The sequence below is a fragment of the Nerophis lumbriciformis genome, linkage group LG37 (assembly GCF_033978685.3).
Source record: "Nerophis lumbriciformis linkage group LG37, RoL_Nlum_v2.1, whole genome shotgun sequence".
NCBI lineage: Eukaryota > Metazoa > Chordata > Actinopteri > Syngnathiformes > Syngnathidae > Nerophis > Nerophis lumbriciformis.
In genome coordinates, this window is record NC_084584.2 from 12,100,001 (window position 1) to 12,117,500 (window position 17,500).

The window sequence follows — 17,500 nt, forward strand, 5'->3', positions numbered from 1 at the left end:
ATATCTGCAACCAACACAGTTTTGTAAATATCTCCAACACAACACAGTTGTGTAAATATCTCCAACACAACACGGTTGTGTAAATATCTGCAACACAACACGGTTGTGTAAGTAACTGCAACACAACACGGTTGTGTAAGTAACTGCAACACAACATGCTTGTGTACGTAACTGCAACACAACATGCTTGTGTAAATATCTGCAACACAACAGGGTTGTGTAAATATCTGCAACACACACGGTTGTGTAAATATCTGCAACACAACATGGTTGTGTAAATATCTGCAACACAACACGGTTGTGAAAGTAACTGCAACACAACACGGTTGTGTAAATATCTGCAACACAACCTGGTTGTGTAAATACAGTATCTGCAACCAACACTGTTGTGTAAATATTTGCAACACAACACGGTTGTGTAAATATCTGCAACACAATATGGTTGTGCAAATATCTGCAACACAATATGGTTGTGTAAATACAGTATCTGCAACCAACATAGTTGTGTAAATATTTGCAACACAACACGGGTGTGTAAATATCTGCAACACAACATGGTTGTGTAAATATCTGCAACACAACCCGGTTCTGTAAGTAACTGCAACACAACATGGTTGTGTAAATATCTGCAACACAACAGGGTTGTGTAAATATCTGCAACACACACGGTTGTGTAAATATCTGCAACACAACACGGTTGTGTAAATATTTGTAACACAACATGGTTGTGTAAATATCTGCAACACAACACGGTTGTGTAAGTAACTGCAGCACAACACGGTTGTGTAAATATCTGCAACCAACATGGTTGTGTAAATATCTGCAACCAACACAGTTGTGTAAATATCTCCAACACAACCCGGTTGTGTAAATACAGTATCTGCAACCAACACGGTTGTATAAATATTTGCAACAAAGCATGGTTGTGCAAATATCTGCAACATAACACGGTTGTGTAAATATCTGCAACACAACATAGTTGTGTAAATACAGTATCGGCAACCAACATGGTTGTGTAAATATCTGCAACACAACACGGTTGTGTAAATATCTGCAACACAACACGGTTGTGTAAATATCTGCAACACAACACGGTTGTGTCTGCAACGCGCAGGAAGTGAATTAGTTTTGACAGAAACACAAATCAGTGCTTTATCCACAACTAAGCTCCTTTTAAAACAGGGGGGGGGGGGGGGGGGGTGAAGTGCCTTGCCCAAGGACACAACAGCAGGGACTATTTTCTGCTCGGGTGCTCTACATGCAAAGTTGGACAGTTGGACTTCACACTTTAAAGTACATGACTTTCTATAGTATTGTATACAGACAAGACAACACTGACTACTTTAAAGTACATGTAAGTTGACCAAGACATGAAGTACTTTAAGTGTGGAACCAGAAAAAAAGTGTGATGTGTACCCTGTAATCCTGACAGAGTGTGTGCCGTGTTTGCGGTACTGCGGTGCCTTGGTGAAGCTGACGTCCGTGTGCTTGTAGATGCCAGACTTGTAGACGAAGAAGTCCTCATGGACCTCCATGATAGCTGCAACCATGAAAAGCACTTTAGACTGGTACAACACATACTAATAACACATGTTAATAAGACACCTTTATAAGACATGTATATAACACATGTAAAGGCATGTTAATTAGACATGTTAATAACCCATGTTAATAAAACATGTTGACAAATGTTAACGTATGTTAATAACACATGTTAATAAGACACGTTTATGAGACACGTTAATAAAACATGTTAACGTATGTTAACACATGTTAATTAGACTTGTTAATAACCCATGTTAATAAAACATGTTAATAAAACATGTATGTTAATAACACATGTTAATAAGACACGTTTATAAGACATGTTTATAACATATTAATAACACATGCTAACATATGTTAATGCGTGTTAATTAGACATGTTAATAACCCATGTTAATCAAACATGTTGACAAATGTTAACATATGTTAATAACACATGTTAATGAGACACGTTAATAAAACATGTTAACGTATGTTAACGCATGTCAATTAGACATGTTAATTAGACACATTTATAACCTATGTTAATAAAACATGTTAATGAATGTTAATGTATGTTAATAGCACATGTTAATAATGCATGTTAATAACACATGTTGATAAGGCATGTTAGCGCTGGTTAAACATGCATGTTAATAATCATGTTAATTATGCATGATAACACATGTTAATAAATATGTTAACACATGCTAATAGAACATATTAATAACTAATGTTAAAAACACATGTTGACACATAACACATGTTAATAACATGTTAATACCACAAGTTAACACATGTTAATACATATCAAAACATCAACAACATGTGTTAGCACATGTTAATAAACCATGTTAACACATAATACGTTTACACATGTTAACACATGCTAATAACACATGTTAAAACATGTCAACACTCTGACAACACATGTTACATATATGTATGTGTAATAACACACATTTATATTTATTTACACATGTTCATATTACATGTTAATAACACATGTTAGTAACATGTTAACACATTATGGTAACACATTAATACATACTAATAATGTTAATAACAAATGTTAACACATGTTGATAACACATTAATACATATTAATAATGTTAATAACACATGTTGATAACACATTAATACATATTAATAATGTTAACACATGTTGATAACACATTAATACATACTAATAATGTTAATAACATGTTGATAACACATTAATACATATTAATAATGTTAGTAACACATGTTAACACATGTTGACAACACATTAATACATACTAATAATGTTAATAACAAATGTTAACACATGTTGATAACACATTAATACATACAATTAATGTTAATAACACATGTTGATAACACATCAATACATATTAATAATGTTAATAACACATGTTAACACATGTTGATAACACATTAATACATACTAATAATGTTAATAACACATGTTGATAACACATTAATACATATTAATAATGTTAGTAACACATGTTAACCCATGTTGATTACACATTAATACATATTAATAATGTTAATAACACATGTTAACACACGTTGATAACACATTAATACATATTAATAATGTTAATAACACGTGTTCATAACACATTAATACATATTAATAATGTTGATAACACATGTTAACACATGTTGATAACACATTAATACATACTAATAATGTTAATAACACATGTTGATAACACATTAATACATATTAATAATGTTAGTAACACATGTTAACACATGTTGATAACACATTAATACATACTAATAATGTTAATAACAAATGTTACACATGTTGATAACACATGAATGCATATTAATAATGTTAATAACACATGTTGATAACACATTAATACATATTAATAATGTTAATAACACATGTTGATATGACATTAATGCATATTAATAATGTTAACACATGTTAACACATGTTAATAACACATTAATACATATTAATAATGTTAACACATGTTAACACATGTTGATAACACGTTAATGCATATTAATAATGTTAATAACACATGTTAACACAACACATGTTATTAATATTACATTAATCATATTTTACACTTACTAGTAACAAATGTTAATAATTAATATTAATAACACATTAATGAAACATGTAACTAATATTAATAACACATTAACACATGTTAATAACACATATTGGTAACACAACATATCAATAACACATGTTAACACATAACATATCAATAACCTGTTAATAACACATAATAACATACCATTAACCCATGTTAATAACACATTCAGTAACATATCAATAACACATGTTAACACATAGTAATAAATCAATAACACATGTTAACACACACACACACACACACACACACACACACACACACACACACACACACACACACACACACACACGCTCATTTAACATGGGGTTTTCGCGTTAAAAGAGGTGATTTCCTAATTCCACCAGGCACAAATTCCAGTTTCCCTCTGAGTCACATCACTTTAGTGTGTGTGTTGTTTGTACACGAGTGTGACTCTCATATTCCAACACACATGCCCAACAAAAGAAATTCCCTCTTTTGGGAACTATTAGGACACCACCCCGCCACATATCCCAACATAAAACACACAATGGGTCATTAAACAAACAAACACACACACACACACACCTCACATGTCTTTGTGTTAGAAATTCAAAGGCTAAAAAGGAAACTTGTCATGAAGCCAAGATGTCTTCCTGGAGTGCTCAACAATAAAGCAATGAGGCTGCCGTAACACACGCACACACACACACGCACACATACACACACGCACACAGGGAACTTGACAGGGGTCCAGATGGGCACCAGACTGTGAGGCTCAGGAAGTTGACGGAGGGTCAGAGTTGACGAGACATTTGCAAAGGGTGAACCGTGACATCATTGGAGTAAATAATGAAGGTGGTTCATAACAACAAATGATCTTACCTTGCACGGGGCCATTGTCCATAATCTCCTTCATAATCTCCTCCTCCTGAGAGACGACACGTACATTGAGGAGGCAAGCAGAACAGAAGCGGATTGATTATTGCTGCCTGGCTTATTGACTTGACATGACGAGGATGTGCTTTAGTAGCAGACGGATGCAAGTCCAGGCTTTTTGCCTAAAAAGGAAGCGGCCCTGAGACTTTTCTGCATGAATGGATGTTTTGACGTGGTGGCTCCCTGTTCTCACATGGGAACCATCATCATATACACACTGCACATCTAACCAGAGGAAACACAAGATAGCCTTTTGATGAAGAGCTGGTGCTTTTACACGATATTTACTGCACTTGCACTGTGATTCGTTATTGTCCTATTTTAGTCAGAAGGAAACTCAATTGTGAGTTGTGTGGTCCTCTGTGTTTTTAAAATTTTGATTTCTATTTGCTGTTTTAATTGGTTTTACCCTTTGAAATAGTTTTTAATCATGTTTATTTTATATTGTTTTTTATATTGGTTTTATATGTATATATTTTTTGTTTTTATTCAGTCATTGGTGGAGCTAAGGATAATATTTGAATATTGTTTTGAATATTGATTTTATATGTATTTATTTTTTGTTTTTATTCAGTCATTGGTGGAGCTAAGGATAATATTTGAATATTGTTTTTAATATGGATTTTATATGTATTTTTTTATTCAGTCATTGGTGGAGCTAAGGATAATATTTGAATATTGTTTTTAATACTGATTTTATATGTATTTATTTTTTGTTTTTATTCAGTCATTGGTGGAGCTAAGGATAATATTTGAATATTGTTTTTAATATTGCTTTTATATGTATTTATTTTTTGTTTTTATTCAGTCATTGGTGGAGTTAAGGATACTATTTGAATATTGTTTTTAATATTGATTTTATATGTATTTATTTTTTGTTTTTATTCAGTCATTGGTGGAGCTAAGGATAATATTTGAATATTGTTTTTAATATAGATTTTATGTTTTTTTTTTATTCAGTCATTGGTGGAGCTAAGGATAATATTTGAATATTGTTTTTAATATTGATTTTATATGTATTGATTTTTTGTTTTTATTCAGTCATTGGTGGAGCTAAGGATAATATTTGAATATTGTTTTGAATATTGATTTTATATTTATTTATTTTTTGTTTTTATTCAGACATTGGTGGAACTAAGGATAATATTTGAATATTGTTTTTAATATGGATTTTATATGTATTTATTTTTTGTTTTTATTCAGTCATTGGTGGAGCTAAGGATAATATTTGAATATTGTTTTTAATATTGATTTTATATGTATTTATGTTTTGTTTTTATTCAGTCATTGGTGGAGCTAAGGATAATTTTTTAATATTGATTTTATATGTATTTATTTTTTGTTTTTATTCAGTCATTGGTGGAGCTAAGGATAATATTTGAATATTGTTTTTAATATTGATTTTATGTTTTTTTTTATTCAGTCATTGGTGGAGCTAAGGATAATATTTGAATATTGTTTTTAATATTGATTTTATATGTATTTTTTATTTTTTTATTCAGTCATTGGTGGAGCTAAGGATAATATTTGAATATTGTTTTTAATATTGATTTTATATGTATTTATTTTTTGTTTTTATTCAGTCATTGGTGGAGCTAAGGATAATATTTGAATATTGTTTTTAATATTGATTTTATGTTTTTTTTTTTTATTCAGTCATTGGTGGAGCTAAGGATAATATTTGAATATTGTTTTTAATATTGATTTTATATTTATTTATTTTTTGTTTTTATTCAGTCATTGGTGGAGCTAAGGATCATATTTGAATATTGTTTTTAATATTGATTTTATATGTATTTATTTTTTGTTTTTATTCAGTCATTGGTGGAGCTAAGGATAATATTTGAATATTGTTTTTAATATTGATTTTATATGTATTTATTTTTTGTTTTTATTCAGTCATTGGTGGAGCTAAGGATAATATTTGAATATTGTTTTTAATATTGATTTTATATGTATTTTTTATTTTTTATTCAGTCATTGGTGGAGCTAAGGATAATATTTGAATATTGTTTTTAATATTGATTTTATATGTATTTATTTTTTGTTTTTATTCAGTCATTGGTGGAGCTAAGGATAATATTTGAATATTGTTTTTAATATTGATTTTATGTTTTTTTTTATTCAGTCATTGGTGGAGCTAAGGATAATATTTGAATATTGTTTTGAATATTGATTTTATATTTATTTATTTTTTGTTTTTATTCAGTCATTGGTGGAGCTAAGGATCATATTTGAATATTGTTTTTAATATTGATTTTATATGTATTTATTTTTTGTTTTTATTCAGTCATTGGTGGAGCTAAGGATAATATTTGAATATTGTTTTTAATATTGATTTTATATGTATTTATTTTTTGTTTTTATTCAGACATTGGTGGAGCTAAGGATACTATTTGAATATTGTTTTTAATATTGATTTTATGTTTTTTTTATTCAGTCATTGGTGGAGCTAAGGATAATATTTGAATATTGTTTTGAATATTGATTTTATATTTATTTATTTTTTGTTTTTATTCAGTCATTGGTGGAGCTAAGGATCATATTTGAATATTGTTTTTAATATTGATTTTATATGTATTTATTTTTTGTTTTTATTCAGTCATTGGTGGAGCTAAGGATAATATTTGAATATTGTTTTTCATATTGATTTTATATGTATTTATTTTTTGTTTTTATTCAGACATTGGTGGAGCTAAGGATACTATTTGAATATTGTTTTTAATATTGTTGTGCAGCACTTTGGAAACATTTTGTTGTTTAAATGTGCTATATAAATATAAAGTGGATTGGATTGGATTGAAATAGGTTGTTGACGATAACTAAGACGAAAAATGTCTAGTCAATAACTTAGACTTAGACACACTGATGTTGGTGGAGAAGGCCTGGCTCTCAGTCTCCGTTCTAATTCATCCCTAAGGTGTTCTATCGGAGTTCAGGTCAGGACTCTGTGCAGGCCAGTCAAGTTCATCCACACCAGACTCTGTCATCCATGTCTTTATGGACCTTGCTTTGTGCACTGGTGCACAGTCATGTTGGAAGAGGAAGGGGCCCGCTCCAAACTGTTCCCACAAGGTTGGGAGCATGGAATTGTCCAAAATGTTTTGGTATCCTGGAGCATTCAAAGTTCCTTTCACTGGAACTAAGGGGCCAAGCCCAACTCCTGAAAAGCAACCCCATGCCATAATTCCTCCGTTGACCCCTCTCTGTCAGTTTACGTGGCCTACCACTTCGTGGCTGAGTTGCTGTTGTTCCCAAACTTTCCATTTTCTTATAATAAAGCCGACTTTGGAAAATTTAGAAGCGAGGAAATTTGACGACTGGATTTTTTGCACAGGTGGCATCCTATGACAGTTCCACGCTGGAAATCACTGAGAGAGGCCCATTCTTTCACAAATGTTTGTAGAAACAGTCTCCATGCCTAAGTGCTTGATTTTATACACCTGTGGCCGGGCCAAGTGATTAGGACACCTGATTCTGACCATTTGGATGGGTTGCCAAATACTTTTGGCAATATAGTGTATATACACACATACAGACACACGTATATATTTATGTGTATATTTTTTTTTTAAATTTGTATTGATTTGATAATTTTTCAATATTGAAGTGACCATCTTAAAAGGGGAGGATTTGAACATGAGGATGTGATGATAAGTCGATATGCAGTACTTACGTTGGACGAGAGCCTGTAAGGCGGCGTGGACTGGTAGATGTCGTTGTGGTAGATGTGCACGTTGGGGCAGCGTTGCGTGGCCTGCCTCTTGCCCCGGCCCACCGAGCGACTCTGCATCATGCAGCGGCCCACCTCTGCCGGCGTGTGCTGCGGGGGCTGGTATGGATAGCAGGTCTCCGTCACCACCCTGCAGCCGAGAAGTAACAAGTTGTCAGCAAGTTACACGGCAACATACAGTATATATATCAGCCAGGCCGACTATCGGTGCCGATGTTTGGCATTTTGAAGTACTGTATATTGATATCTGCCAATTCTTTATTGGTATCTGCCTATTCTTTAGTGGCATCTGCCTATTATTTAATGGTATCAGCGTATTTTGTACAACTACAACAAAACTACATCAATATACACACATATAGTATTTACTATTTAAAAAAAATAAATAACTAGTAAAGTACTGCTCAAGCACCAGTCCGTTTGTCCTGCATGTGAAAAGTTATTTTTGCTGAAGCCCAATTTTCTCTTTATTTAATTAATTTAAGAATAAAAAATAATCTGATTGTTCATAATTCTCCCCGAATGTTTTGACATTTCGGACAGGGCATGTATTATCCCTCCTGCAGTGATGGTCTCCTAAAAGACATCTCCTTTGCTTAGCAGTATAAACTTCCCATCTTGCAAGGATAATTGCCCGGGAAATCCAGTTTTTGTCCTTCTGTCTTGGCGTCTTCTTGGTCCCCGTTTTGTTTGTTTTGGCTACAGCAGCGATGGAGTCGCTCGGCAAACCTCCGTCCGCAACACTCAGAGCGTGGGCTCATAGAGAGTTTCATTGTGTAAAATATCTTGAAAAATAGTAGATGAGTAAAGAAGAGCAGGCAGCAGCTCATACATTCTCATACTTTCTGTAACATCCAGGAAGAAATGACGTAACTATAATCTACATTAGTGGTCACCAACCTTTCAAACCCAAGATCCGAAGCAAGATCTACCCTTGCTTCAACTATCCATACACATACACACACACACATATATATATATATATATATATATATATATATGTTGTGTGTGTGTTGGCTGATGTCCGCATTTTTTGTAAAATTTTTGCTGTTTTTTGTAATGTGCCCCTGTGCAGCACTTTGGGCACCACTTAACTGTTTATGGCCACTATGGTCTTAGTACTGTCGTATATTTGTTCATCCTGTGATCAACTTTTGTCAGCGCAGGAAAGAGTAAAATCAGCTGTTCACCTGGCGGGTTTTTCGTTGTTTGTTTGATTGATTGATTGATTGAAACTTTTATTAGTAGATTGCACAGTTCAGTACATATTCCGTACAATTGACCACTAAATGGTAACACCCGAATACGTTTTTCAACTTGTTTAAGTCGGGGTCCACGTTAATCAATTCATGGTAAAGAAGGGATGAACGGGGAAGTCCTTCTTTAGCCGCCGCCATGTGTTATCGTATATTACTGCCCTTGCACCCGTCAATGTTTACTTTTGTAAATACAAATCAACACAAAATCAGTACTTTGGAGCAATGTTCACGGACTATCCTTTGGCTTGTTAGCTTTTGATGGTCATATATATATACACACACATTGTGAGCACAGGTGGGTCGTAATGTGCTACATTTACTTTGGTAACTTTTTGGATAAATTGTACTTTTCAGAGTCGTTTTAAAGTAACAAACTTTTTACTTTTACTTGAGCATTTATGAGAAAAAAGGCTACTTTTACTCCGTTATAGTGAGAGTTTATTTCCGATGGTTACGTTTATTTCTGTCACAACTATTTATAATTATCGATTAACGCTTGCAAAAATGTAGTCTATTTTTGTTTTATTTTATTTTTAAGTTGTAGTCTTATGTCAGCGACCCTGCTTCCGGGAGGCACTGTCACGTGACTCTGTTTCGCCAATCCAACGTAAGCAGGAGTGACTTTTGACTCCACATAACCAACCAAATTTTAGCTATAGGAAGCTGAAATATGTCATTATTTTTAAATTATATGATAAAATAGAAACCTAATTGCTTAACAAGTGTCAGAATGTTCCCAAAGAAGACACTTTAATTACGTGACATGACGTCATCACGGCCCGGCTGTTTGAGACAACGGGTAAGCAGAAACCTCCTAAACAGTTGACTAAAAAAAGCGATCTTTTTTGTATACCTCTGGTGTTTTTTAATAACCACAAGAATTATGTAAACACCTTAAAACATTACAAACAACACCAAAAAGCAGTGGAAATGTGTACTTATCGGTTTTGAGTCGTAGCTTTAAAGCTACTGGCGCTAGCTTATTAGCATGTAGCGTTCTCTTCTTCTGCTGTTTGTGTGTATGTAGCGTAGCTAAACAAGCTGAAATGAACACAATCGCCCCCTAGTGTACGAGAGGCATACTGCGTATGGCCAACAGTCACAATAATAATAATAATAATAATGGATTAGATTTATATAGCACTTTTCTAGATACTCATACTTTTCTAGAAACTGAATGATTTGACAAATCAGACTAATTTAGCGCATAGAAACGCGCTGACTGTAAAAAGTGACATAATGTCAGACAAGGCAGCAAAAAAAAATTTCAATTATTACTTTCAAACTTGTAAAAATAAAATGTATATAATCATGTGTCAGTAGCAGTGATGTGCCATCAGGGCCAGCAAGGCCTTCTCTGCTGGCCAAACATAAATAATGGTCATAAATTAATAAAAGTTCATTTAATTTTGACTTTCCATTAGAGATGTCCGATAATGGCTTTTTTGCCGATATCCGATATTGTCCAACTCTTAATTACCGATTCCGATATCAACCGATACCGATATTTACAGTCGTGGAATGAACACATTATTATGCCTAATTTTGTTGTGATGCCCCGCTGGATACATTAAACGATGTAACAAGGTTTTCCAAAATAAATCAACTCAAGTTATGGATTAAAAAGTGCCACCATGGCACTGCCATATTTATTATTGAAGTCACAAAGTGCATTATTTTTTTTAACATGCCTCAAAACAGCAGCTTGGAATTTGGGACATGCTCTCCCTGAGAGCGCATGAGGAGGTTGAGGTGGGCGGGGTTGGGGGGGCGGCTTTGAGGTGGGGGGTGTGGTAGGTAGGGGGTAGCGGGGGGTGTATATTGTAGCGTCCCGGAAGAGTTAGTGCTGCAAGGGATTCTGGGTATTTGTTCTGTTGTGTTTATGTTGTGTTACGATGAGGATGTTCTCCCGAAATGTGTTTGTCATTCTTGTTTGGTGTGGGTTCACAGTGTGGCGCATATTTGTAACTGTGTTAAAGTTGTTTATACGGCCACCCTCAGTGTGACCTGTATGGCTGTTGACCAAGTATGCATGCATTCACTTGTGTGTGTGAAAAGCCGTAGATATTATGTGACTGTCGCAAAGGCAGTGCCTTTAAGGTTTATTGGCACTCTGTACTTCTCCCTACGTCCCGTGTACACAGCGGTGTTTTAAAAAGTCATCAATTTTACTTTTTGAAACCGATACCGATCATTTTTAAACCGATACTGATGATTTCCGATATTACATTTTAAAGCATTTATCGGCCGATAATATCGGCAGTCCAATATTATCGGACATCCCTAGTTTCCATACATATATACAAGTAGTCATCATTTTCTCTTCATGTCATATTAGGCTCCAGTGTTGCTGTTTTTAAGTTAGAGTTTGTATCCAATCAGAATTCAGCTAGCTTGTTGCCAGCGCCATGTGAATTCTGCCGGAGGCCTTCTGAACCAACATTAGCTGTGCAGTATAAATGAACGGAGGACATTTAATCAACAGACAGTTGCGATAGCCGATCAGATCACAAGTTGTTGATAGTAGCCCATCTAGGTAGCCTTATGTTGAATGTGACTGTGATTGGACACTCACTTGTCACCTCACAGTATCCAATCACATGTTGTGATTTACGAAAGCAGAAAGTGGCACCGGAGCCACACCCGGCCAGCGGAGAAATCAGCGGCACTCACATTTTTAACCGACAAAGAAGCGGAGCAAAACGTTGATTAGGTGGTGGGTATACATTTGCAAGGGCATTTTCAAGAAGGGACTTTAAAGAGAAACTAGATCTTGTGAAACGAGGTTGGCCGACCCCGGAAAGTAGTTAAAGCTGTCCTGGCGGTGAAATGGTTTTCCCGCCACTTCCACGCTAATCAACCAACTACGAGCGGTACCAATGGCTTATACGGCATCAAATGGCCGTTACAAATTGTGAGTTCAAATAATTTTTTTTCACATTCTATATGTTTTTTACAATTATTTTTGTTTTGACAGTACCACATCCGGGGTTTATTGATTATTAAATGTGCCAAAAAATAGCCTGTTTTGTACACTAGTGACAAATTGAGGTGATTCAATGCCCAGCAGTGCGCAAGTGTGTTTCTGTAGAGCAGTGTTTTTCAACCTTTTTTCAGCCAAGGCACATTTTTTGCGTTGAAAAAATGCGGAGGCACACCACCAGCGGGAATCATTAAAAAACAAAAAACAGTTGATAGTAAAAAGTCGTTGTCGCAATTGCTGGATATGACTTTAAACCATAACCAAGCATACATCACTATAGCTCTTGTCTCAAAGTAGGTGTACTGTCACCACCTGTCACATCACATCCTGACTTATTTTGAGGTTTTTGCTGTTTTCCTGTGCGTAGTGTTTTAATTCTTGTCTTGCGTTCCTATTTTGGTGGCTTTTTCTCTTTTTTTTTTGGTATTTTCCTGTAGCAGTTTCATGTCTTCCTTTGAGCGATATTTCCCGCATCTACTTTGTTTTAGCAATCAAGAATATTACAGTTGTTTGTATCCATCTTTGTGGGGACATTGTTGATTGTCATGTCATGTTCGGATGTACATTGCCTTTGCGCCACAGTAAGTCTTTGCTGTCGTCCAGCATTCTGTTTTTGTTTACTTTGTAGCCAGTTCAGTGCATAGCCTTCCCTACGCTTTAATGCCTTTTCTTAGGGGCACTCACCTTTTGTTTATATAGACAGCACAGACACTCAACAACAACACATCATTTGCAGACTATAATTACTGGTTTGCAAAAAATATTTTTAACCCAAATAGGTGAAATTAGATAACTAGTGTGCCGCGGCACAGTGGTTGAAAAACACTGCTGTAGAGTATTCCTTAATTCCGTGGTCATGTGGCGACATGAATGATTGTATTTTGAGAGGTATTTATTAAAGTCGGACTAAGTAAGACATCACTGAAGGCCAAGGTGGAAATTTTAGTAGAAATGATCAACTTACAAGAATTTCACTTCCAACTACAAACCCCGTTTCCATATGAGTTGGGAAATTGTGTTAGATGTAAATATAAACGGAATACAATGATTTGCAAATCATTTTCAAGCCATATTCAGTTGAATATGCTACAAAGACAACATATCTGATGTTCAAACTAATAAACATTTTTTTTTTTTGCAAATAATCATTAACTTTAGAATTTGATGCCAGCAACACGTGACAAAGAAGTTGGGAAAGGTGGCAATAAATACTGATAAAGTTGAGGAATGCTCATCAAACACTTATTTGGAACATCCCACAGGTGTGCAGGCAAATTGGGAACAGGTGGGTGCCATGATTTGGTATAAAAGTAGATTCCATGAAATGCTCAGTCATTCACAAACAGGGATGGGGCGAGGGTCACCACTTTGTCAACAAATGCGTGAGCAAATTGTTGAACAGTTTAAGAAAAACCTTTCTCAACCAGCTATTGCAAGGAATTTAGGGATTTCACCATCTACGGTCATCAAAGGGTTCAGAGAATCTGGAGAAATCACTGCACGTAAGCAGCTAAGCCTGTGACCTTCGATCCCTCAGGCTGTACTGCATCAACAAGCGACATCAGTGTGTAAAGGATATCACCACATGGGCTCAGGAACACTTCAGAAACCCACTGTCAGTAACAACAGTTGGTCGCTACCTCTGTAAGTGCAAGTTAAAACTCTCCTATGCAAGACGAAAACCGTTTATCAACAACACCCAGAAACGCCGTCGGCTTCGCTGGGCCTGAGCTCATCTAAGATGGACTGATACAAAGTGGAAAAGTGTGCTGTGGTCTGACGAGTCCACATTTCAAATTGTTTTTGGAAACTGTGGACGTCGTGTCTTCAGGACCAAAGAGGAAAAGAACCATCCGGATTGTTCTAGGCGCAAAGTTGAAAAGCTAGCATGTGTGATGGTATGGGGGTGTATTAGTGCCCAAGACATGGGTAACTTACACATCTGTGAAGGCGCCATTAATGCTGAAAGGTACATACAGGTTTTGGAGCAACATATGTTGCCATCCAAGCAATGTTACCATGGACGCCCCTGCTTATTTCAGCTAGACAATGCCAAGCCACGTGTTACATCAACGTGGCTTCATAGTAAAAGAGTGCGGGTACTAGACTGGCCTGCCTGTAGTTCAGACCTGTCTCCCATTGAAAATGTGTGGCGCATTATGAAGCCTAAAATAGTACAACGGAGACCCCCGGACTGTTGAACAACTTAAGCTGTACATCAAGCAAGAATGGGAAATAATTCTACCTGAGAAGCTTAAAAAATGTGTCTCCTCAGTTCCCAAACGTTTACTGAGTGTTGTTAAAAGGAAAGGCCATGTAACACAGTGGTGATCATGCCCTTTCCCAACTACTTTGGCACGTGTTGCAGCCATGAAATTCTAAGTTAATTATTATTTGCCAAAAAAAATAAAGTTTATGAGTTTGAACATCAAATATGTTGTCTTTGTAGCATATTCAACTGAATATGGGTTGAAAATGATTTGCAAATCATTGTATTCCGTTTATATTTACATCTAACACAATTTCCCAACTCATATGGAAACGGGGTTTGTACAATTGTAGTCCAAGAACCATTGAAAATAACTATTAAATAAGTCAAATGTATTTAATAGTCAAGAAATCGGTCGATCTCTCGCCCTCATAACCAGTTTTTACCCTCTGCGTCGGAGATACCACCAGGCTCCGTCCACACGCCCCCCACCGCAGCCGCCCTGGTTCCTCGTGTCGCAGGAAATGAGGTTCTGTGGCGACAGCTGAGGAGTCATGTGACCCATTGACTGGATGGAGATTCTGTCTGACGCCACAGCTGGTTTGAAACAAAACAAACACACACACAAAAAAGACAACCTTTTAAAGCCTCTGCTTTCTTTTTGCCGACGACGCAAGAATCGGAGCCTACCAGCTGTGGAGAACGCCCAGGAGGCTGCGCAGTTGCCCTGGTCCAGCGGTTCGTGGATCTTGCCCGGCCACTTGTCCGCCGAGTTGAAAGAGACGGGCAAGACATCGCCCTGGGAATCCATGTTCATCTAAGAAAGGGACCAAGCGAGTCATGGTAGGAAAGACTTAAAAGTGGATTCAACGACATCACACACAGGTTGGAGAGCATAACAACATGAACGTGGAGGGAAATGAGCGTTTCCACGGCCACGGCCAGATGTAAACGCAAAAAACTCATTTAAATAATGCGCTTGTTATCAATTGTACACGCAGTCTTAACATACTTGCCAACCTTGAGACCTCCGATTTTGGGAGGTGGGGGGTGGGGGCGTGGTCGGGGGTGGGACAGGGCGTGGTTGGGGGCGTGGTTAAGAGGGGAGGAGTATATTGACAGCTAGAGTTCACCAAGTCAAGTATTTCATATATATATATATATATATATAGCTACATCCTGAAAATATGCAAACAAAACTGTGTTTAGATAATTGATACTTCAAACTTGCATAAATAAATCTTAAGGAATATAACATAACTTGGCTTCTGAGAGCTTCAAAATGCAATGAATAAAATGCTAAAGTTGTTGATAAACAAGCAGTTATTTTAATAATTAAATATGGTCATTTTAAATGAATTATTATGATAATTTAAAATTAATTATTTCAAATATGTTTATTTTAATGTATAATTCTAATGCCTGGATGTAATAAGGAGTCAGAAAAAATACAAATAAAAATACAACTAATTTTGATGTTTTTAACAAAATATAGTAAAAATGTTTTTATTTTTTTTATTTTTTTTAAATTAATAAATATATTTATTTTTATGTAAGATAAACATAATAATACAATTTATCTCTCGTCTGGATGATTTATTTCTTGTCACCCTGTTGTCCTCCCGTTGTGAAAAAAGGCTGTCCTCACTCAGGTGCATGGAGCTGGAGGGGGCGTGGCCTCCAGCTCCGGCTGAAAATCGGGAGATTTTCGGGAGAATATTTGTCCCGGGAGGTTTTTTGGAGAGGCGCTGAATTTCGGGAGTCTCCCGGAAAATTCGGGAGGGTTGGCAAGTATGAGTCTTAATAAATCACACACTATTTTATAGTTTGCACATGCTGTTTAGCGCCTGCTATCCGGACCCTAGTAGACCAGGCCCATACTACTGATTTTAATCGTACTCAATAATTACATGTGACCTAGCTCAGTGTTTTTCAACCACTGTGCCGCGGCACACTAGATACAGTCTGGTGTGCCGTGGGAGATTATCTAATTTCACCTATTTGGGTTAAAAACATTTTTTGCAAACCAGTAATTATAGTCTGCAAATGATGTGTTGTTGTTGAGTGTCGGTGCTGTCTAGAGATCGGCAGAGTAACCGTGTAATACTCTTCCATATCAGTAGGTGGCAGCCGGTAGCTAATTGCTTAGTAAATGTCAGAAACAGCGGGAGGCAGTGTGCAGGTAAAAAGGTGTCTTATGCTTAAACCAAAAATAAACAAAAGGTGAGTGCCCCTAAGAAAAGTCATTGAAGCTTACAGAAGGCGATGCAGAACGAAACTAAAACTGAACTGGCTGCAAAGTAAACAAAAACAGAATGCTGGACGACAGCAAAGACTTACTGTGGAGTCCACAAAGTACATCCGAACATGCCATGACAATCAACAATGTCCCCACAAAGAAGGATGAAAACAACTGAAATATTCTTGATTGCTAAAACAAAAGTAGATGCGGGAAATAGCGCTCAAAAGGAAAACATGAAACTGCTACAGGAAAATACCTAAAAGAGAAAAAGCCACCAAAATAGGAGCGCAAGACAAGAAGTAAAACACTACACACAGGAAAACAGCAAAAAACTCTAAATAAGTCAGGGCGTGATGTGACAGGTGGTGACAGTACATCTACTTTGAGACAAGAGCGATATTGATGCATGCTTGGTTATGCTTTAAAGTCATATCCAACAATTGCGACGACGACTAGCAGAAATCATAAACTCGGTCTCCGGATTTTTTCAACGCAAAAAATGTGCCTTGCCTCAAAAAAGGTTGAAAAACACTGACCGAGCTACA

General features: G+C 35.9%; 1 protein-coding gene across 3 annotated transcripts in view; it reads right to left on the reverse strand.

Annotated features, from left to right (window-relative positions):
• tinagl1 (tubulointerstitial nephritis antigen-like 1) overlaps positions 1 to 17,500 on the reverse strand; it is a 98,225-nt gene that overhangs the window by 22,170 nt on the left and 58,555 nt on the right. For all 3 annotated transcript variants that reach the window (XM_061931593.1, XM_061931591.1, XM_061931592.1), the window contains 5 exons: positions 15,404 to 15,530; positions 15,160 to 15,310; positions 8,206 to 8,392; positions 4,476 to 4,521; positions 1,417 to 1,540 (listed from right to left, as the gene is read on the reverse strand). In XM_061931593.1, coding sequence (XP_061787577.1) covers positions 1,417 to 1,540; positions 4,476 to 4,521; positions 8,206 to 8,392; positions 15,160 to 15,310; positions 15,404 to 15,530 — 635 coding nt within the window. The remainder of the gene's footprint in view (positions 1 to 1,416; positions 1,541 to 4,475; positions 4,522 to 8,205; positions 8,393 to 15,159; positions 15,311 to 15,403; positions 15,531 to 17,500) is intronic.